Source organism: Ammospiza caudacuta, chromosome 39 (genome assembly GCF_027887145.1).
Source record: "Ammospiza caudacuta isolate bAmmCau1 chromosome 39, bAmmCau1.pri, whole genome shotgun sequence".
NCBI lineage: Eukaryota > Metazoa > Chordata > Aves > Passeriformes > Passerellidae > Ammospiza > Ammospiza caudacuta.
In genome coordinates this window covers 630,413-651,855 of record NC_080631.1, presented here as the reverse complement: position 1 = coordinate 651,855, position 21,443 = coordinate 630,413, and the positions used below count along the sequence as shown (strand labels likewise).

The 21,443-nt window shown below is 52.9% G+C and overlaps 1 protein-coding gene across 1 annotated transcript; it reads left to right on the top strand.

The window, feature by feature from the left end:
• The first annotated feature begins 1,772 nt into the window (after positions 1–1,772).
• On the top strand, positions 1,773–21,175 carry RABGGTA (Rab geranylgeranyltransferase subunit alpha). Its single transcript, XM_058823203.1, has 17 exons — positions 1,773–1,812; positions 1,928–1,961; positions 3,446–3,550; positions 5,155–5,270; positions 7,295–7,467; positions 11,187–11,393; positions 12,702–12,785; positions 12,871–12,953; positions 15,059–15,160; positions 15,260–15,356; positions 15,437–15,488; positions 15,614–15,702; positions 17,298–17,386; positions 18,225–18,329; positions 19,292–19,405; positions 20,187–20,274; positions 20,933–21,175. Exons 2-17 carry the CDS (start codon positions 1,959–1,961, stop codon positions 21,079–21,081), a joined length of 1,656 nt encoding a protein of 551 aa, XP_058679186.1. The 5' UTR covers positions 1,773–1,812; positions 1,928–1,958; the 3' UTR covers positions 21,082–21,175.
• Positions 21,176–21,443: the final 268 nt, after the last annotated feature.

The window sequence follows — 21,443 nt, the reverse complement described above, 5'->3', positions numbered from 1 at the left end:
CCAAAATTTGGGGGATTTTGGGGTTTTTGGGGTCCTAAATTTGAAGTTCAAGAGGGGATTTTGGGGTTTCGGGGTCCCAATTTTGGGGATTTTTGGGTTTTTTGGGGTCCCAATTTTGGGGATTTTTGGGGTTTTTGGGGTCTCAAATTTGGGGGATTTTGGGGGGTCCCGGGGAGGATTTGGGGGATCCCAAATTTGGGGCATTTTGGGTTTTTGGGGGATTCCAAATTTGGAGATTTTGGGGTCCCAAAATTGGGGTTCAAGGGGGGATTTTGGGGTCCCAAATTTGGGGGATTTTGGGGTTTTTGGGCTGCCAAATTTTGGGGATTTTGGGTCCCAAATTTGGGGATTTTGGGGTCCCAATTTTTGGGGATTTTCGGGGGGTCCCAAATTTGGGGGATTTTGGGGTTTTTGGGGTCTCAAATTTGGGGATTTTTGGGGTTTTGGGATCCCAATTTTGGGGATTTTTGGGGTTTTTCGGGGTCCCAATTTTGGGGATTTTTGGGGTTTTTTGGGGTTTAAAATTTGGGGATTTTTGGGTCCCAAATTTGGGGGATTTTGGGGTTTTTGGGGTCCCAATTTTGAGGATTTTTGGGGATTTTGGGATCCCAATTTTGGGGATTTTTGGGGTTTTTGGGGTATCAAATTTGGGGATTTTTGGGGTTTTGGGGGTCTCAGATTTGGGGGATTTTGGGGTCCCAATTTCGGGGAGTTTGGGGGTTTTGGGGTCCCAAATTTGGGGTTCAAGAAGAGGTTTTGGGATCCCAAATTTGGGGGATTTTGGGGTTTTGGGGGGTCCCAAAATTGGGGTTCAAGGGGGGATTTTGGGGTCTCAAATTTGGGGGATATTCGAGGGTTTGGTGTCCCAAATTTGCGGGACTTTGGGGGTCCCAGTTTCGGGGATTTTTGGGGTTTTGGGGTCCCAAATTTGGGGGATTTTGGGGTCCCGATTTTGGGGATTTTTGGGGTTTTGGAGTCTCAGATTTGGGGGATTTTGGGGTCCCAGATTTGGGGAACTTTGGGGTTTTGGGGTCCCAAATTTGGGGGATGTTTGGGGTTTGAGAGGGTCCCAATTTTGGGGAAGTTTGGGGGTTCAGGAGTCGCAAATTTGGGGAATTTTGGGGGGTCCAAAATTGGGGGAATTTTGGGGGATTTTGGGATCCAAAATTTGGGAGGTTTTGGGGGATTCCGGGGGGAATTGAAAGCCCCAAATTTGGAGGATTTGGGGGTTTCGGGGTCCCATATTTGGGGAATTCAGGGGGTCCCAGGCGGGTTTTTGGGGGGTTCCTAATTTTGGAGATTTTTGATGGTCATTGATGGTCACTGATGGCCATCGATGGCCATTGAAGCGCATGGAGTGACCGGTGGTGGCCGAGACCGCCGGCCATCCCCAGGACAGGGTGGCCGGAGCCTTTTCCAGCTGTTCCCGGCTGGTTCTGCGCCGTTTTCCAGCTGTTTCCAGAAGTTCTCCAGATGTTCTCCGGTACCAAACCCGCCGCGGCACAACATGGCGCCGCGCTCTTTGCCTCGGTATATCCCATCGTGCCCCGCGCGCGCGTTGCCCAGACAAAAGGGGCGCGGCCGCTCTTGTGCCTCGGTATATCCCATCGTGCCCCGCGCGCGCGCGTTGCCCAGGCGACGGGGGCGCGGCCGCCCCTGTGCCTCGGTATATCCCATCGTGCCCCGCGCGCGCCGCCCAGGCGACGGGGGCGCGGCCGCTCTTGTGCCTCGGTATATCCCAGCGCGCCCCGCGGCGCCGCCATTCCCGGCAGCCCCCGCGCGCCGCCCTCAGCAGCCGCCGCCGCTTCTCCGGTGAGTACCGGCATGGCGGGAAGGGGGAAATCCCACCGGGATCGGCGTCACCGGGAAAGCCCCGGGATCCGCCGGGGTCCGCCGGGACCGCGCTGAGCTCCGGTGTCGCCCGCAGGTCCCGGATCGCCCCGCGCTCAGCTGAGGAAATGGTGAGGAAACGGCTCCCCCCCCCCCCTCCCCCCCGCGGGTGGGAATGGAACCGGCCGGGCCCGAACCCCTCCCTGATTCCTCCCGCGGAGCGGGAATGGAACCGGCCGGGCCCAGTTCATCCCAGTATGGCCCAGTATGGCCCAGTTCATCCCAGTATGGCCCAGTCCCCTCCCAGTCCCTCCCAGTTTGATCCCAGTTTGCTCCCAGTCCATCCCAGCCCCATTCCCAGTTCACTCCCAGTCCGTCCCAGTATAGCCAGTCCCATTCCCAGTCCATCCCAGTATATCCCAGTATAACCCAGTCCCTCCCAGTCCATCCCAGTCCCTCCCAGTATATCCCAGTATACCGCAGTCCCATTCCCAGTCCCTCCCAGTTTGTCCCAGTCCATCCCAGTCCATTCCCAGTATATCCCAGTCCATCCCAGTTTGCTCCAGTCCCTCCCAGTCCCTCCCAGTCCATCCCAGTTTGTTCCCAGTCCATTCCCAGTATATCCCAGTATATCCCAGTCCATCCCAGTTTGCTCCCAGTCCATCCCAGTCCCTCCCAGTCCCTCCCAGTTTCTCCCAGTCCCTCCCAGTCCCTCCCAGTTTGTCCCAGTTTGCTCCCAGTATATCCCAGTCCATTCCCAGTATGTCCCAGTCCCTCCCAGTTTGTCCCAGTCCATTCCCAGTGCCTCCCAGTCCATCCCAGTTTGCTCCCAGTCCATCCCAGTCCATCCCAGTTTGTCCCAGTCCATTCCCAGTCCCTCCCAGTCCATTCCCAGTATGTCCCAGTTCCCTCCCAGTTTGTCCCAGTTTGTCCCAGTTTGCTCCCAGTTTGTCCCAGTCCATTCCCAGTTTGTTCCCAGTCCCTCCCAGTATATCCCAGTCCATCCCAGTTTGTCCCAGTTTGCTCCCAGTTTGTCCCAGTCCATCCCAGTTTGTCCCAGTCCCTCCCAGTCCCTCCCAGTTTGTCCCAGTCCATTCCCAGTTTGTCCCAGTCCATCCCAGTTTGCTCCCAGTCCCTCCCAGTTTGCTCCCAGTCCCTCCCAGTCCCTCCCAGTCCCTCCCAGTTTGTCCCAGTTTGTCCCAGTTTGCTCCCAGTTTGTCCCAGTCCATTCCCAGTTTGTCCCAGTACATCCCAGTTTGCTCCCAGTCCATCCCAGTCCCTCCCAGTCCATCCCAGTTTGTCCCAGTTTGCTCCCAGTTTGTCCCAGTCCATTCCCAGTATATCCCAGTCCATCCCAGTCCATTCCCAGTTTGTCCCAGTCCATCCCAGTCCATCCCAGTTTGATCCCAGTTTGCTCCCAGTCCATCCCAGTTTGCTCCCAGTCCCTCCCACTCCCTCCCAGTCCATCCCAGTTTGTCCCAGTTTGCTCCCAGTTTGTCCCAGTCCATCCCAGTTTGTCCCAGTCCCTCCCAGTCCATCCCAGTTTGTCCCAGTTTGCTCCCAGTTTGTCCCAGTCCATCCCAGTTTGTCCCAGTCCATCCCAGTTTGTTCCCAGCACGGGCGGCTCAAGCTCCGCCCCCCGGACGCGGCGCGGCGCCGGCAGCGCGAGGAGAAACTGAGGCACTACCGGGAGGCCATGGACGCCCTGCTGGGGGAACTGGTTTGTACTGGTTTATACTGGGAGGGACTGGGAGGGGACTGGGAGGGGGAAAATGGGGAAAAAACGGTGAAAAAAGGGTTAAAAATGGGGAAAAAAGGGTTAAAAATGGGGAAAAAAGGGTTAAAAATGGGGAAAAAAGGGTTAAAAATGGGGTCTGGGGTTACTGGTTTGTACTGGTTTGTACTGGTTTGGGGTCTGGGGTTACTGGTTTGTACTGGGTTATACTGGTTTGTACTGGGAGGGAACTTGGAGGGGGAAAATGGGGAAAAAATGGGGAAAAAAGGGTTAAAAATGGGGGAAATGTGGGGAAAAATTGCTAAAAATGGGGTTTGGGGTTACTGGTTTGTACTGGTTTGTACTGGTTTGGGGTCTGGGGTTACTGGTTTGTACTGGGAGGGAACTGGGATGGACTGGGAGGGGGAAAAATGGGGGAAAATGGGGAAAAAAGGCTTAAAATTGGGGAAATGTGGGGAAAAAAGGGTTAAAAATGGGGTTTGGGGTTACTGGTTTGTACTGGTTTGGGCTCTGGGGTTACTGGTTTGTACTGGTTTATACTGGGAGAGAACTGGGATGGATGGGGAGGGGGAAAATGGGGAAAAAAGGGTTAAAAATGGGGAAAATGTGGAGAAAAAATGGTTTAAAATGGGGAAATGTGGGGAAAAAAGGGTTAAAAATGGGGTTTGGGGTTACTGGTTTGTACTGGTTTGTACTGGTTTGGGGTCTGGGGTTACTGGTTTGTACTGGGAGGGACTGGGAGGGACTGGGAGGGGACTGGGAGGGGGAAAATGGGGAAAAAAAGGGGAAAAAAGGGTTAAAAAGGGTTAAAAATGGGGGAAATGTGGGGGAAAAAAGGGGAGGAAAGGGTTAAAAATGGGGGGGAATGGGGGTTTGGGGTTACTGGTTTGGACTGGGTTATACTGGTTTGGACTGGTTTGTACTGGGAGGGACTGGGAGGGGGAAAATGGGGAAAAAACGGGGAAAAACGGTGAAAAAAGGGTTAAAAATGGGGAAAATGTGGGGAAAAAAGGGTTAAAAATGGGGTTTGGGGTTACTGGTTTGTACTGGTTTGTACTGGTTTGTACTGGTTTGTACTGGTTTGGGGTCTGGGGTTACTGGTTTGTACTGGGAGGGAACTGGGAGGGATTGGAAGGGGGAAAATGGGGAAAAAACGGGGAAAAAAGGGTTAAAAATGGGGTTTGGGGTTACTGGATCGTACTGGGTTATACTGGTCCATACTGGTCCGTACTGGTTTGTACTGGTCCATACTGGTTTGTACTGGGATTGGGATGAACTGGGAGCGGATTTGGGGCTTTAAAATGGTGAAAAATGGGCAAAAAATGGGCAAAAAATGGGATTTTTTCGGGGTTTTTTGTGCCTTTACTGGTCCATACTGGTCCGTACTGGTCCATACTGGTCTGTACTGGTTTGTACTGGTTTGTACTGGTTTGTACTGGGATTGGGATCAACTGGGAGCGGATTTGGGGCTTTAAAATGGTGAAAAATGGGCAAAAAATGGGATTTTTTCGGGGTTTTTTCTGCCTTTACTGGTCCGTACTGGTCCGTACTGGTCCATACTGGTTTATACTGGTCCATACTGGTTCCAGGGCGTGCCCCCAGCCCAGGTGCTGTCTCTGACCGGGTCGGTGCTGGCGGCCAACCCCGACGTGGGCACCTGCTGGAACCTGCGGCGGCGCGCGCTGGCAGCGCTGGGGGGAGACTGGTGCGTACTGGTTTGTACTGGTTTGGACTGGTTTGGACTGGTTTGGGCTCGGGGGTTACTGGTTTGTACTGGGAGGGGCTCTGGGGTCACTGGTTTGTACTGGGAGGGAGTTTGGGGTTACTGGGAGGGGGTTAAAGGGTTAAAAATGGGGGAAAATGAGGAAAAATGGGGATTTTTGTATACTGGTTTGTACTGGTTTGTACTGGTTTGGGGTCGGGGGTTACTGGTTTGTACTGGGAATGGACTGGGGGGGAGTTTGGAGTTACTGGTTTGTACTGGTTTGGAGTTTGGGGTTACTGGGAGGGGGTTAAGGGGTTAAAAATGGGGGAAAATGAGGAAAAATGGGGATTTTTCTGTACTGGTGTGTACTGGTTTGTACTGGTTTATACTGGTTTTGACTGGTTTGTACTGGTTTGGAGTCGGGGGTTACTGGTTTGTACTGGGAGGGAGTTTGGGGTTACTGGGCGGGAGCTAAAGGGTTAAAAATGGGGGAAAATGAGGAAAAATGGGGATTTTTCTATACTGGTTTGTACTGGTTTGGGGTCAGGGGTTACTGGTTTGTACTGGTTTGTACTGGGAGGGGGTTTGGGGTCACTGGTTTGTACTGGGATGGACTGGGAGGGGGTTTGGGGGTGCTGGGAAGGAATGAAAGGGTTAAAAATGGGAAAAAAAGGGGAAAATGGGAAAAAATGGGGGAAAATGGGGATTTTTCTGTACTGGTTTGTACTGGTTTGTACTGGTTTGGGGTCGGGGGTCACTGGTTTGTACTGGGAATGGACTGGGGGGGAGTTTGGAGTTACTGGTTTGTACTGGTTTGGAGTTTGGGGTTACTGGGACGGGTTTAAGGGGTTAAAAATGGGGAAAAATGAGGAAAAATGGGGATTTTTCTGTACTGGTTTGTACTGGTTTGTATTGGTTTGGGGTTGGGGGTTACTGGTTTGGACTGGGAATGAACTGGGATTGGGTTTGGAGTCACTGGTTTGTACTGGTTTGTACTGGTCTGTACTGGGATTGGGATGAACTGGGAGCGGATTTGGGGCTTTAAAATCGCGAAAAATGGGCCAAAAACGGCCCAAAAATGGGATTTTTTCAGGGTTTTTTCTGCCTTTACTGGTCCACACTGGTCCGTACTGGTTTATACTGGTTTGTACTGGTCTGTACTGGTCTGTACTGGGATTGGGATGAACTGGGAGCGGATTTGGGGCTCCAGAATGGCAAAAAACGGGCAAAAAACGGCCCAAAAATGGGATTTTTTCGGGGTTTTTTCTGCCTTTACTGGTCCGTACTGGTTTGTACTGGTCTGTACTGGTTTATACTGGTTTGTACTGGTCCATACTGGTCTGTACTGGTCTGTACTGGGATTGGGAGGAGCTGGGAGTGGATTTGGGGCTCCAGAATGGCGAAAAATGGGCCAAAAACGGCCCAAAAATGGGATTTTTTCGGGGTTTTTTCTGCCTTTACTGGTCCGTACTGGTCCGTACTGGTCCATACTGGTTTATACTGGTTTATACTGGGATTGGGATGAACTGGGAGCGGATTTGGGGCTCCAAAATAGTGAAAAATGGGCAAAAAATGGGATTTTTTCGGGGTTTTTTCTGCCTTTACTGGTTTGTACTGGTCCATACTGGTTTATACTGGTTTGCACTGGTTTGTGCTGGTTTGTACTGGTCTGTACTGGTCTGTACTGGTTTGTACTGGTTTGTACTGGGATTGGGATCAACTGGGAGCGGATTTGGGGCTTTAAAATGGTAAAAAAAGGGCCAAAAATGGGATTTTTTTCGGGGTTTTTTCTGCTTTCACTGGTCCACACTGGTCCATACTGGTCTGTACTGGTCCATACTGGTTTGTACTGGTTTGTACTGGTCTGTACTGGGATTGGGATGAACTGGGAGCGGATTTGGGGCTCCAGAATGGCAAAAAACGGGCCAAAAACGGCCCAAAAACGGGATTTTTTCGGGGTTTTTTCTGCTTTTACTGGTCCGTACTGGTCCGTACTGGTCCGTACTGGTTTGTACTGGTTGCAGGGTGCCCTCGGAGCTGTCGTTCGTGGCGCAGTGCCTGGCCGTGAACCCCAAGTCGTACGGCGCGTGGCACCAGCGGCGCTGGGCGCTGGCACGGCCGGGAGCGGCGGCGCCCCCCGGTGGCCGGGAGGAGCTGGCGCTGTGCGAGCGCCTCCTCGGCGCCGACCCCCGCAACTGTGAGTGCCGCTGGGGGGCACTGGTTTGTACTGGGAGGGACTGGGAGGGACTGGGAGGGGGAAAAATGGGGAAAAAACGGGGAAAATCGGTGAAAAAACGGCGAAAATCGGGTGAAAAATGGGGGAAATATGGGGGAAAATAGGGAGGGAAAATGGGGATTTGGGGTCACTGGTTTGTACTGGTTTGTACTGGGATGGGCTTGTTGGGGTCACTGGTTTGTACTGGGAGGGACTGGGAGGGGAAAAATGGGGAAAAAACGGGGAAAATCGGTGAAAAAATGGCGAAAATCGGGTGAAAAATGGGGGAAATATGGGAGAAATATGGGGGAAAAATGGGGGAAATATGGGGGAAAAATGGGGGAAATTAGGGAGGAAAAATGGGGATTTGGGGTTACTGGTTTGTACTGGTTTGTACTGGGATGGGGTTGTTGAGGTTACTGGTTTGTACTGGGAGGGACTGGGAGGGACTGGGAGGGGAAAAATGGGGAAAAAAATGGTGAAAATCGGTGAAAAAACGGCGAAAATCGGGTGAAAAATGGGGGAAATATGGGAGAAATATGGGGGAAATGTGGGAGAAATATGGGAGGAAAATGGGGGAAAAACCGGGTTAAAAATGGGGGAAATAGAGAGGGGAAATGGGGATTTGGGGTCACTGGTTTGTACTGGGAGGGACTGGGAGGGTGAAAATGGGGAAAAAACGGGGAAAATCGGTGAAAAAATGGTGAAAATCGGTGAAAAAATGGTGAAATTCGGGTGAAAAATGGGGAGAATATGGGGGAAAATAGGGAGGGAAAATGGGGATTTGGGGTTACTGGTTTGTACTGGGAGGGACTGGGATGGGGATGTTGAGGTTACTGGTTTGTACTGGGAGGGACTGGGAGGGGAAAAATGGGGAAAAAATGGTGAAAATCGGTGAAAAAACGGCGAAAATCGGGTGAAAAATGGGGGAAATATGGGAGAAATATGGGGGAAAAATGGGGGAAATTAGGGAGGGAAAATGGGGATTTGGGGTCACTGGTTTGTACTGGTTTGTACTGGGATGGGCTTGTTGGGGTCACTGGTTTGTACTGGGAGGGACTGGGAGGGGGAAAAATGGGGAAAAAACGGGGAAAATCGGTGAAAAAATGGCGAAAATCGGGTGAAAAATGGGGGAAATATGGGAGAAATATGGAGGAAAAAATGGGTTAAAAATGGGGGAAATAGGGTGGGAAAATGGGGATTTGGGGTCACTGGTTTGTACTGGTTTGTACTGGGATGGGGATGTTGAGGTTACTGGTTTGTACTGGGAGGGACTGGGAGGGGAAAAATGGGGAAAAAAATGGTGAAAATCGGTGAAAAAACGGCGAAAATCGGGTGAAAAATGGGGAAAATATGGCAGAAATAGGGAGGGGAAATGGGGATTTGGGGTCACTGGTTTGTACTGGTTTGTACTGGGATGGGGCCTGGGCTGTACTGGCCTTACTGGTTTATACTGGGAGCTGCCGCTACGGCTCTCAGGAGCTCAGGGGTGGCTCCCAGTCCTTACTGGTTTGTACTGGTGCCCTCCCAGTATAAACCTGGGAGCCCCCAGACCATACTGGGAACGGGTTTGGGTGCACGAGCCCTTACTGGTTTATACTGGGATGGGGCCTGGGATGTACTGGGCTTACTGGTTTATACTGGGATGGGGCCTGGGATGTACTGGCCTTACTGGTTTATACTGGGATGGGGCCTGGGATGTACTGGCCTTACTGGTTTATACTGGGATGGGGCCTGGGATGTACTGGGCTTACTGGTTTATACTGGGATGGGGCCTGGGATGTACTGGCCTTACTGGTTTATACTGGGATGGGGCCTGGCCTGTACTGGGCTTACTGGTTTATACTGGGATGGGGCCTGGGATGTACTGGCCTTACTGGTTTATACTGGGATGGGGTCTGGCGTGTACTGGGCTTACTGGTTTATACTGGGATGGGGCCTGGGATGTACTGGGCTTACTGGTTTATACTGGGATGGGGCCTGGGATGTACTGGCCTTACTGGTTTATACTGGGATGGGGCCTGGCCTGTACTGGGCTTACTGGTTTATACTGGGATGGGGCCTGGGATGTACTGGCCTTACTGGTTTATACTGGGATGGGGTCTGGCGTGTACTGGGCTTACTGGTTTATACTGGGATGGGGCCTGGGATGTACTGGGCTTACTGGTTTATACTGGGATGGGGTCTGGGATGTACTGGGCTTACTGGTTTATACTGGGAGCTGCCGCTATGGCTCTCAGGGGCTCGTGGGCGCCTCCCAGTCCTTACTGGTTTGTACTGGTGCCCTCCCAGTACAAACCTGGTCAACCTGGGAGCCCCCAGACCATACTGGGAATGGGTTTGGTTGCACGAGCCCTTACTGGTTTGTACTGGGATGGGGCCTGGCCTGTACTGGGCTTACTGGTTTATACTGGGATGGGGTCTGGCGTGTACTGGCCTTACTGGTTTATACTGGGATGGGGTCTGGGACGTACTGGGCTTACTGGTTTGTACTGGGATGGGGCCTGGGATGTACTGGCCTTACTGGTTTATACTGGGATGGGGCCTGGGATGTACTGGGCTTACTGGTTTGTACTGGGAGCTGCTGTTATGGCTCTCAGGGGCTCGTGGGCGCCTCCCAGTCCTTACTGGTTTGTACTGGTGCCCTCCCAGTACAAACCTGGTCAACCTGGGAGCCCCCAGACCATACTGGGAATGGGTTTGGGTGCACGAGCCCTTACTGGTTTATACTGGGATGGGGCCTGGCCTGTACTGGGCTTACTGGTTTATACTGGGATGGGGCCTGGGATGTACTGGGCTTACTGGTTTATACTGGGATGGGGCCTGGCCTGTACTGGGCTTACTGGTTTATACTGGGATGGGGTCTGGGACGTACTGGGCTTACTGGTTTATACTGGGATGGGGCCTGGGATGTACTGGGCTTACTGGTTTATACTGGGATGGGGCCTGGGATGTACTGGCCTTACTGGTTTATACTGGGATGGGGTCTGGGATGTACTGGGCTTACTGGTTTATACTGGGATGGGGCCTGGGATGTACTGGGCTTACTGGTTTGTGCTGGGATGGGGCCTGGGATGTACTGGCCTTACTGGTTTATACTGGGATGGGGTCTGGGCTGTACTGGGCTTACTGGTTTATACTGGGATGGGGCCTGGGATGTACTGGGCTTACTGGTTTATACTGGGATGGGGCCTGGGATGTACTGGGCTTACTGGTTTATACTGGGAGCTGCCGCTATGGCTCTCAGGGGCTCGTGGGTGCCTCCCAGTCCTTACTGGTTTGTACTGGTGCCCTCCCAGTACAAACCTGGTCAACCTGGGAGCCCCCAGACCATACTGGGAACGGGTTTGGGTGCACGAGCCCTTACTGGTTTATACTGGGATGGGGTCTGGGATGTACTGGGCTTACTGGTTTATACTGGGATGGGGCCTGGGATGTACTGGGCTTACTGGTTTATACTGGGAGCTGCCGCTACGGCTCTCAGGAGCTCAGGGGCGCCTCCCAGTCCTTACTGGTTTGTACTGGTGCGCTCCCAGTACAAACCTGGGAGCTTCTGGGTGCATTGGGATTCCTTAGACCATACTGGGAACGGGTTTGGGTGCACGAGCCCTTACTGGTTTGTACTGGGAGCTGCCGCCACGGCTCTCAGGGGCTCGTGGGCGCCTCCCAGTCCTTACTGGTTTGTACTGGTGCCCGCGCAGTCCACGCCTGGGAGCACCGGCGGGCCCTGGCGGTGCAGCAGGACGCCGAGGCCGAGCTGGCCTTCGCCGGGGCGCTGCTCAGCCGCGACTTCTCCAACTTCTCGGCCTGGCACCACCGGCTGCGGCTGCTGGCGCCGGCCCGCGGGCAGGGCACGGGCACGGGCACGGGCACGGCCGGGGCGCTGCCGGCCCCGAGGCTCAGGGAAGGTGAGGGATTGCTGCGGGAAAGGGGGAAGCGCCGGGGAATGGACGGCGGTGCAGGGAGAGAGGGCGTGAGGGTGTGAGGGTGGGTGGGTGGAGGTGGCGTTCAAAATTCTCCATTGGGTTCAATGTGGGTAGACCTGGTGTCCAAAATTCTCCATTGACTTTAATGGGGGTAGACCTGGTGTCCAAAGTTTCCCATTGATTTCAATGGGGTGGACCTGGTGTCCAAAATTCCCCATTGATTCCAATGGGGGTAGACCTGGTGTCCAAAATTCTCCATTGACTTTAATGGGGGTAGACCTGGTGTCCCTAAATCCCCATTGATTTCAATGGGGTAGACCTATTGTCCGTAAATCACCATTCACTTTAATGGGGTAGACCTGGTGTCCAAATATCCCCATTGACTTTAATGGGGTAGACTTGGTGTCTGTAAATCCCCATTGACTTTTTTGGGGGTAGACCTGGTGTCCAAAATCCCCATTGATTCCAATGGAGGTAGACCTGTTGTCCTAAATTCTTCATTGACGTTAATGGGTAGACCTGGTGTCCCTAAATCCCCATTGATTTCAACGGGGTAGACGTGTTGTCCAAAATCCCAATTGACTTCAATGGGGGTAGACCTGGTGTCCAAAATTCCCCATTGACTTTAATGGGTAGACCTGGTGTCCCTAAATTCCCATTGATTTCTATGGGGGTAGACCTGTTGTCCCTATGTCCCCATTGACTTCAATGGGGGTAGACCTGGTGTTCAAAATTCCCCATTGACTTTAATGGGGTAGACCTGGTGTCTGTAAATCCCCATTGACTTTAATGAGGGTAGACCTGGTGTCCAAAATTCTCCATTGACTTTAATGGGGTAGACCTGGTGTCTGAAATTCCCCATTGACTTTAATGGGGGTAGACCTGGTGTCCCTACGTCCCCATTAACTTCAATGGGGGTAGACCTGGTGTCCAAATATCCCCATTGACTTTAATGGGTTGACCTGGTGTCCCTTAATCCCCATTAACTTCAATGGGGGTAGACCTGGTGTCCAAAATCCCAATTGACTTTAATGGGGGTAGACCTGGTGTCTGAAATTCCCCATTAACTTCAATGGGGGTAGACCTGGTGTCCAAAATTCCCCATTGACTTCAATGGGGGTACACCTGGTGTCCTCACACCTCCAATTGCTTTCACTGGCTACACCTGACCGCCCACACACCTGAGTGCCCCCATTCCTATTTCAGGGCACCCCCCTGATATTTCGGGGTGCCCTTTTTTGCCCCCCCCCCCCTGATATTTTGGGGTGCCCCCTTTGCTCCCCCGCCCAGAGCTGGAGCTGGTGCAGAACGCCGTGTTCACCGACCCCACGGACCAAAGCGCCTGGGTGTACCTGCGCTGCATCCTCTCCCGAGGTAACCCCGGGGCTCCCACCTGGGGTTTTGGGGTGCCCCCCGAATGTCGGGGCGCCCCCCTGAATGTTGGGGTGTCCCCCGACAGCTCCGCCGCCTCCGAGGGTCATCTGTGTCCACGTGGATCGCGAGGACGCGACGCTGGCCGTCATCTTCTCCCGGCCCGTCAAGGTGAGCGGGGACACCAAAAATCACCTGGGAGCCTCAAAAATCATCTGCATCGCCCCAGAAATCACCTGGGAACCCCCCAAAAAGTCACATAGGTACCCCTGGATTGCCCCCAGAGTCACCTGGGTTCCCCTCAAAATCACCTGGGAACCCCCAAAAATCACATAGGTACCCCTGGATTGCCCCCAGAATCACCTGGTTTCCCCTCAAAATCACCTGGGAGCCTCAAAAATCATCTGGATCGCCCCAAAAATCACCTGGGTGCATCTGGGTTGCCATCAAACCCAAAAATCTCATGGGTACCCCCAAAAATCACCTCGATACGCCTGGATTTCCCTCCAAAGTCACCTGGGTACCCCTTGAAAATCACCTGGGAACCCCAAAAATAACCTGGGTACCCCCCAAAATTAACCTGGGAACCCCCAAAATCGCCTGGATACACCTGGGTACCCCCCCAAAATCACCTGGATCGCCCCACAAAGTCACCTGGGAACCCCGCAAAATCACCTGGACACTCCCAAAATCACCTGGATACACCTGGCTACTCCCAGAAATCTCTGAGGCCTTCCCCCAAAATTTCCTGGGTACCCCCAAAATCACCTGGATCACCCAAAGCCCCCCAAAACTGGTGGAACTGAATGCCCTCTACTTTGACAGGGTAGATCTGGTGTCCCAAATTCCGCATTGACTTTAATGGGGTAGACCTGGTGTCCCAAAATTCCCCATTGACTTCAATGGGGTAGACCTGGTGTCTGTAAATCCCCATTCACTTTAATGGGGGTAGACCTGGTGTCCCTATGTCCCCATTGACTTCAATGGGGTAGATCTGGTGTCTGCAAATCCCCATTAGTTTTAATGGGGGTAGACCTGGTGTCTGTAAATTCCCATTCACTTTAATGGGGGTAGACCTGTTGTCTGTAAATTCCCATTGCCTTTAATTGTGGTAGACCTGGTGTCACATTTGTCCCATTGACTTTAATGGGGTAGACCTGTTGTCCTTAAATCCCCATTGATTTCAACAGGGGTAGACCTGGTGTCCAGAATTCCCCATTCACTTTAATTGAGGTAGACCTGGTGTCCCAAAATGGCCATTGACTTCAATGGGGTAGACCTGGTGTCTGTAAATCCCCATTGACTTCAATGGGGGTAGACCTGGTGTCCAAAATTCCCCATTGACTTCAATGGGGTAGACCTGGTGTCCCTAAATCCCCATTGACTTCAGTGGGGGTAGACCTGGTGTCCAGAATCACCATTGACTTTAATGGGGGTAGACCTGGTGTCAATAAATCCGCTTTGACTTCAGTGGGGTAGACCTGGTGTCCATAAGACCCCATTGACTTTAATGGGGTAGATCTGGTGTCCTAAATTCCCTATTTGCTTCAATGGGGTAGACCTGGTGTCCCTAAATCTCCATGGACTTTAATGGGGGTAGACCTGTTGTCCCTATGTCCCCATTGACTTCAATGGGGGTAGACCTGGTGTCCAAAAATCCCCATTAGTTTTAATGGGGGTAGACCTGGTGTCTGTAAATCCCCATTGTCTTTAATTGGGGTAGACCTGGTGTCCCATTTATTCCATTGACTTTAATGGGGTAGACCTGTTGTCCTTAAATCCCCATTGATTTCAACAGGGGTAGACCTGGTGTCCAAAATTCCCCATTCACTTTAATGGGGGTAGACCTGGTGTCTGTAAATCCCCATTGACTTTAATGGGGTAGACCTGGTGTCCCTGGATCCCTATTGACTTTAATGGGGGTAGACCTGGTGTCTCTAAGTCCCCATTGACTTTAATGGGTAGACCTGGTGTCCAAAATTCCCCATTCACTTTAATGGGGGTAGACCTGGTGTCTGTAAATCCCCATTGACTTTAATGAGGGTAGACCTGATGTCCAAAATTCTCCATTGACTTTAATGGGGGTAGACCTGGTGTCTGTAAATCCCCATTGACTTTAATGGGGGTAGACCTGGTGTCTCTAAGTCCGCATTGACTTCAATGGGGTAGACCTGTTGTCCCAAACACTTTTCCACTAAAATATCCAATTTTGGTGCTGAAAATTCCCAATTTTTGGTGAGAAAACACCCAAAATTTGTTGCTTTTTCCCTCCACAGGTGAACCCAGAGCACCCAGAGCTGACAGCGACCCTGGATGGCTCCGCCCTGCCCGGGCCATGGCGCTCTGCGGAGGGGCGGCCCCGCCCCAGCCACACCTGGGTATCCTCCCTCTGAAGGCAGCAGGGCGGGGCCAGGGTGGGCGTGGCTTGGGGGTGGGCGTGGCCACCGCACCCGGCCCACCTTGACGGGTGACATCAGCTCTGCGACCTCCCTGCCCCGCCCACCGAGAGCCCCGCCCACCTGGAGGTCACGTGGGCGCCTGACTCCGCCCTCCGCGAGGTGACGCTGCATCCAGGTGAGGCCACGCCCCCTCTGGCCGCACCCACTCACGGCCACGCCCTTTCCTCGCCTGGCCACGCCCATTTTCTCTGCCAGGTGAGGATGAAGCTTGGTGGCAGGAGCCAATCGTGGAGAGGGAGCTGTTCTGGTGAGACACGCCCCCTTTGCTAAGCCACACCCACTTTGAGCCGCCCTCCATCCCTGTGTGGGTGAAGCCACGCCCCTTTCTTGGCAAGCCCCGCCTCTTTTCTCACCGGTTGGCCCCGCCCCCAGGCCGGAGCTGGGCGTGGCCGACACTCAGGTGCTGCAGGAGCAGGTGCAGATGTGCCAGGAGCTGCTGGAGCTCGAGCCCCAGAGCCGCGGTGAGAGCCTGGAAAACACCCTAAAATACCCAAAAATATTGCCCCAAAAGCCCCCCAAAATACCCCAAAAAACTGCCCCAAATCCCCCCAAAATACCCCAAAAAACTGCCCCAAAACCCCCCAAAATACCCCAAAAAACTGCCCCAAATCCCCCCAAAATACCCCAAAAAACTGCCCCAAAACCCCCAAAATACCCCAAAAAACTGCCCCAAAACCCCCCAAAATACCCCAAAAAACTGCCCCAAAACCCCCCCAAAATACCCCAAAAACCACCCCCAAATCCCCCTAAAATACCCCAAAAAACTGCCCCAAATCCCCCCAAAATACCCCAAAAACCACCCCCAAAATACCCCAAAAAACTGCCCCAAAACTGCCCCAAAATACCCCAAAAACCACCCCAAAATCCCCCCAAAATACCCCAAAAAACTTCCCCAAAACCCCCCCAAAATACCCCAAAAACCACCCCCAAAATTCCCCAAAATACCCCAAAAAACTGCGCCAAAACCACCCCAAAATTCCCCCAAAAAATCCCCAAAAATCCTAAAAAATCCTCCCAGAATTCCCCCAAAACCCTCCCCAAAAAAACCCAAAAAATCCCCAAAAACAGCTCCAAAAGTGCCCCACAAACACCCAAAAATCACCCCAAAAATGCCCCAAAACCAACCCCAAAATCCCCCAAAATCACCCCAAAAATCCCCCAAAAAATCCTAAAAATCCTCCCAGAATTCCACCAACCCCCTCCCCAAAAAAAACCCCAAAAAATACCCAAAAACAGCCCCAAAAGTGCCCCCAAATACCACAAAATCACCCCAAAATACCCCAGAATATCCCAAAAACCCCACCCCAAAATTTATAAAAACAACCCCAAAATTCCCCCTAAAAACAACCCCAAAATGCCCAAAACCAACCCCAAAAATTCCCTAAAATTCCCCAAAATCACCCCAAAAATCCCCCAAAACCACCCCAGAAATCCCCCAAAACCAACCCTAAAAATGCCCCAAAAACATCCCTGAAATTCACCCCAAAATCCCCCAAAACCGACCCCAAAAATTCCCAATTTTCCACCCAAGATTTCCCAAAATCCCCGAAATTCAAAAAATTTCCCCCAAAATCCCCAAGAAAAGCGAGACAAGTCCATATATGGTAAAGTGGGCGTGGCTTATTGGCGCCGTGGGCGGAGCCTGATCCGGGTGGGGCCGTAGGGGCGGGGCTGCTCCAGCTTCAGCCAATGGGAGGCGCAGAGCTCTGCGGGGGCGGGGCTTGAGCCAAATACGGGCAAAGGGGGCGGAGCTTGGAGGGTGGGGGTTTTTTTTGCTTGTACTGGTTTGTACTGGTTTGTACTGGTTTGTACTGGTTTGTACTGGTCCGTACTGGTTTGTACTGGTTTGTACTGGTCCGTACTGGTTTGTACTGGTTTGTACTGGGATTGGGATGAACTGGGAGCGGATTTGGGGCTCCAAAATGGTGAAAAATGGGCAAAAAATGGCCCAAAAATGGGATTTTTTTGGGGTTTTTTCTGCTTTTACTGGTCCGTACTGGTTTGTACTGGTCCGTACTGGTTTGTACTGGTTTGTACTGGTTTGTACTGGTTTCAGGCTGTTTGCTGACCCTGGCCCTGCTGCTGGCGGCGCTGGAGCCACGGGGCCGAGCCCGGGAGATCCGCGAGCACCTGGCAACCCTCAGGGTAACTGGTTTATACTGGTTTATACTGGTTTATACTGGGATATACTGGGATGGACTGGGATATACTGGTTTATACTGGTTTGGACTGGGATATACTGGTTTGGACTGGGATATACTGGTTTATACTGGTTTATGCTGGTTTATACTGGGATATACTGGAATATACTGGGATATACTGGGATGGACTGGGATATACTGGGTTATACTGGTTTGGACTGGTTTGGACTGGGATATACTGGGATGTACTGGGTTATACTGGGATATACTGGTTTATACTGGTTTGGATTGGTTTATACTGGTTTATACTGGTTTGGACTGGTTTGGACTGGTTTGGACTGGTTTGGACTGGGTTATACTGGTTTATACTGGGTTATACTGGTTTATACTGGTTTATACTGGTTTATGCTGGTTTATACTGGTTTATACTGGTTTGTACTGGTTTTACTGGTTTATATCAGCCCATACTGGTCCATACTGGGTTATACTGGGATATACTGGAATATACTGGGTTATACTGGTCCATACTGGTTTGTACTGGTTTGTACTGGTCTGTACTGGTTTGTACTGGTTTGTACTGGTTTGTACTGGTCCGTACTGGTTTGTACTGGTTTGTACTGGTTTGTACTGGTTTGTACTGGGATTGGGATGAACTGGGAGCGGATTTGGGGCTCCAAAATGGTGAAAAATGGGCAAAAAATGGCCCAAAAATGGGATTTTTTCAGGGTTTTTTCTGCTTTTACTGGTCCGTACTGGTTTGTACTGGTCTGTACTGGTCTGTACTGGTCTGTACTGGTCTGTACTGGTCTGTACTGGTCTGTACTGGTCTGTACTGGTTTCAGGACGCCGACCCGCTCCGGGCCGGGTTCGTGGCCGACGTCCGTTCCCGGTTCGAGGCCGCGCTGGCCGTGCTGGGAGCGGGGGAGGGGCTGAGCCTGAGCAACAAGGTAACTGGTTTGTACTGGTTTGTACTGGTTTGGACTGGTTTGGACTGGTTTGTACTGGTTTGGGCTGGTTTGGGGTCTGGGCTTACTGGTTTGTACTGGGAGGGGACTGGGACAAACTGGGCGGGGGTTTGAGGGTGACGGGAGGGGGTTAAAGGGTTAAAAACTGGGAAGAAAGGGGGGAAAAATGGGGATTGTTTTCATACTGGTTTGTACTGGTTTGTACTGGTTTGTACTGGTTTGGGGTCTGGGGTTACTGGTTTGTACTGGTCCATACTGGTTTGTACTGGTTTGTACTGGTTTATACTGGTTTATACTGGTTTATACTGGTTTATAGCATTTATATTGGTTTATACTGGTCCATACTGGTCCATACTGGTCCATACTGGTTTGTACTGGTCTGTACTGGTGCAGGGCCTGACCTCGGTGCCGTTGCTGGAGCGGATGGCCGCGGTCACAGGAGCTGGGTTATACTGGTTTATACTGGTTTATACTGGTTTATACTGGTTTATACTGGTTTATACTGGTTTATACTGGTTTATAGCATATATACTGGTTTATACTGGTCCGTACTGGTCCATACTGGTTTGTACTGGTTTGTACTGGTGCAGGGCCTCACCTCAGTGCCATTGCTGGAGCGGATGGCCGCGGTCACAGGAGCTGGGTTATACTGGTTTATACTGGTTTATACTGGTTTATACTGGTTTATACTGGTTTATACTGGTTTATAGCATTTATATTGGTTTATACTGGTCCGTACTGGTCCATACTGGTTCATACTGGTTTATACTGGTGCAGGGCCTGACCTCGGTGCCGTTGCTGGAGCGGATGGCCGCGGTCACTGCAGCTGGGTTATACTGGTTTATACTGGTTTATACTGGTTTATACTGGTTTATAGCATATATATTGGTTTATACTGGTCCATACTGGTCCATACTGGTTTGTACTGGTCCATACTGGTGCAGGGCCTGACCTCGGTGCCGTTGCTGGAGCGGATGAGCGCCCTGACCCGTCTGGAGCTGCCCGGCAACGAGCTGCGGGCGCTGCCGGCGGCGCTGGGCACGCTGCGGAGGCTGACGGTGAGAAACCAGTAAAGACCAGTAAAGACCAGTAAAGACCAGTAAAGACCAGTAACCGACCCCAGTCCCGCCAGTAACGCATCCCAGTCCCTACCAGTTTGTCCCAGTTTGTCCCAGTCCCTCCCAGTTTGTCCCAGTCCCTCCCAGTCCCTCCCAGTCCCTCCCAGTCCATCCCAGTTTGTCCCAGTATGTCCCAGTTTGTCCCAGTCCCTCCCAGTTTGTCCCAGTTTGTCCCAGTCCCTCCCAGTTTGATCCCAGTCCCTCCCAGTTTGTCCCAGTATATCCCAGTTCCCTCCCAGTCCATCCCAGTTTGTCCCAGTCCCTCCCAGTATGTCCCAGTTTGCTCCCAGTCCATCCCAGTCCCTCCCAGTTTGTCCCAGTTTGTCCCAGTATGTCCCAGTTTGTCCCAGTCCCTCCCAGTCCCTCCCAGTATGTCCCAGTTTGTCCCAGTATGTCCCAGTTTGTCCCAGTCCCTCCCAGTCCCTCCCAGTTTGTCCCAGTATGTCCCAGTTTGATCGCAGTCCCTCCCAGTTTGTCCCAGTCCCTCCCAGTTTGTCCCAGTCCATCCCAGTTTGTCCCAGTCCCTCCCAGTATGTCCCAGTATGTCCCAGTTTGTCCCAGTCCATCCCAGTCCCTCCCAGTTCCCTCCCAGTTTGTCCCAGTTTGTCCCAGTATGTCCCAGTTTGTCCCAGTTTGTCCCAGTATGTCCCAGTTCCCTCCCAGTATGTCCCAGTTTGTCCCAGTTCCCTCCCAGTTTGTCCCAGTATGTCCCAGTTTGCAGGAGCTGGATCTCTCCGGGAACCATGTGACCGAGGTGGGCGCGGCCCCGCCCCTCCCCCGCCTGCGGCTGCTGCGGCTGGACCGGAACCGTACGGGGCCTTACTGGTTTATACTGGTTTATACTGGGAGGCACTGGGATGGGCTGGGATGGACTGGGTTATACTGGTTTATACTGGGATGGACTGGGAGGGGCTGGGAATGGCACTGGAAGGGAACTGGGAGTTACTGGTTCATACTGGGAGGGAACTGGGATGGACTGGGATGGACTGGGTTATACTGGTTTATACTGGTTTATACTGGGATGGACTGGGAGGGGCTGGGAATGGCACTGGGAGGGAACTGGGATGGACTGGTTCATACTGGGAGGGAACTGGGATGAACTGGGAAGTCCCTGGGGGGGGGTTACTGGGCCATACTGGGAGGGAACTGGGTTATACTGGGAGGGCACTGGGCACCCTGGGCTCCGTACTGGTCCGTACTGGTCCATACTGGTTTATACTGGTCCATACTGGTCCATACTGGTCCGTACTGGTCCATACTGGTCCAGACTGGTCCATACTGGTCCATACTGGTTTATACTGGTCCGTACTGGTCCATACTGGTCCATACTGGTCCATACTGGTCCAGACTGGTCCATACTGGTCCGTACTGGTCCGTACTGGTCCGTACTGGTCCATACTGGTCCATACTGGGCGCGCATTTCCCCCACTGGGGGGCGCTGTCTGACCGCTGGCCCCGCCCCCCCAGCCATTGGCCACGCCCCCGCCCTGGCCCCATTGGCTGCCTGGCCCCGCCTGGCCCTGCTGGGATTGGCTGACACCCCGCTGGGCTCCGCCCCCGGCGGCCCCGCCCAGCTGGCCGAGCTCCTCCCCGGCGTTGACGTCACCTTCAGCTGATTGGTTGCTGCGGCCGCTGCTGGCCACGCCCCCCCTCCCGTGGGGTGGCCACGCCCCCCCTTCCCCCCGTTCCGGCGCGAGCACTTCCGGGTTCGGCTCCGCCCCTTCCGGCGTTCAATAAAGAGATGGCCCCGTTCAAACCGATCCGTCCCAGTTTGTCCCAGTTTGCTCCCAGTCCCGTCGAACCCGCTCCCAGTTCCCTCCCAGTATAAACCAGTTCCCTCCCAGTCCATCCCGCTTTGCTCCCAGTTCCCCCCCAGTTCCCTCCTATTTGATCCCAGTCCCATTCAATCCCTTCCCAGTCCCTCCCAGTTTGATCCCAGTCCCTCCCAGTTTGATCCCAGTCCCTCCCAGTCCCCTCC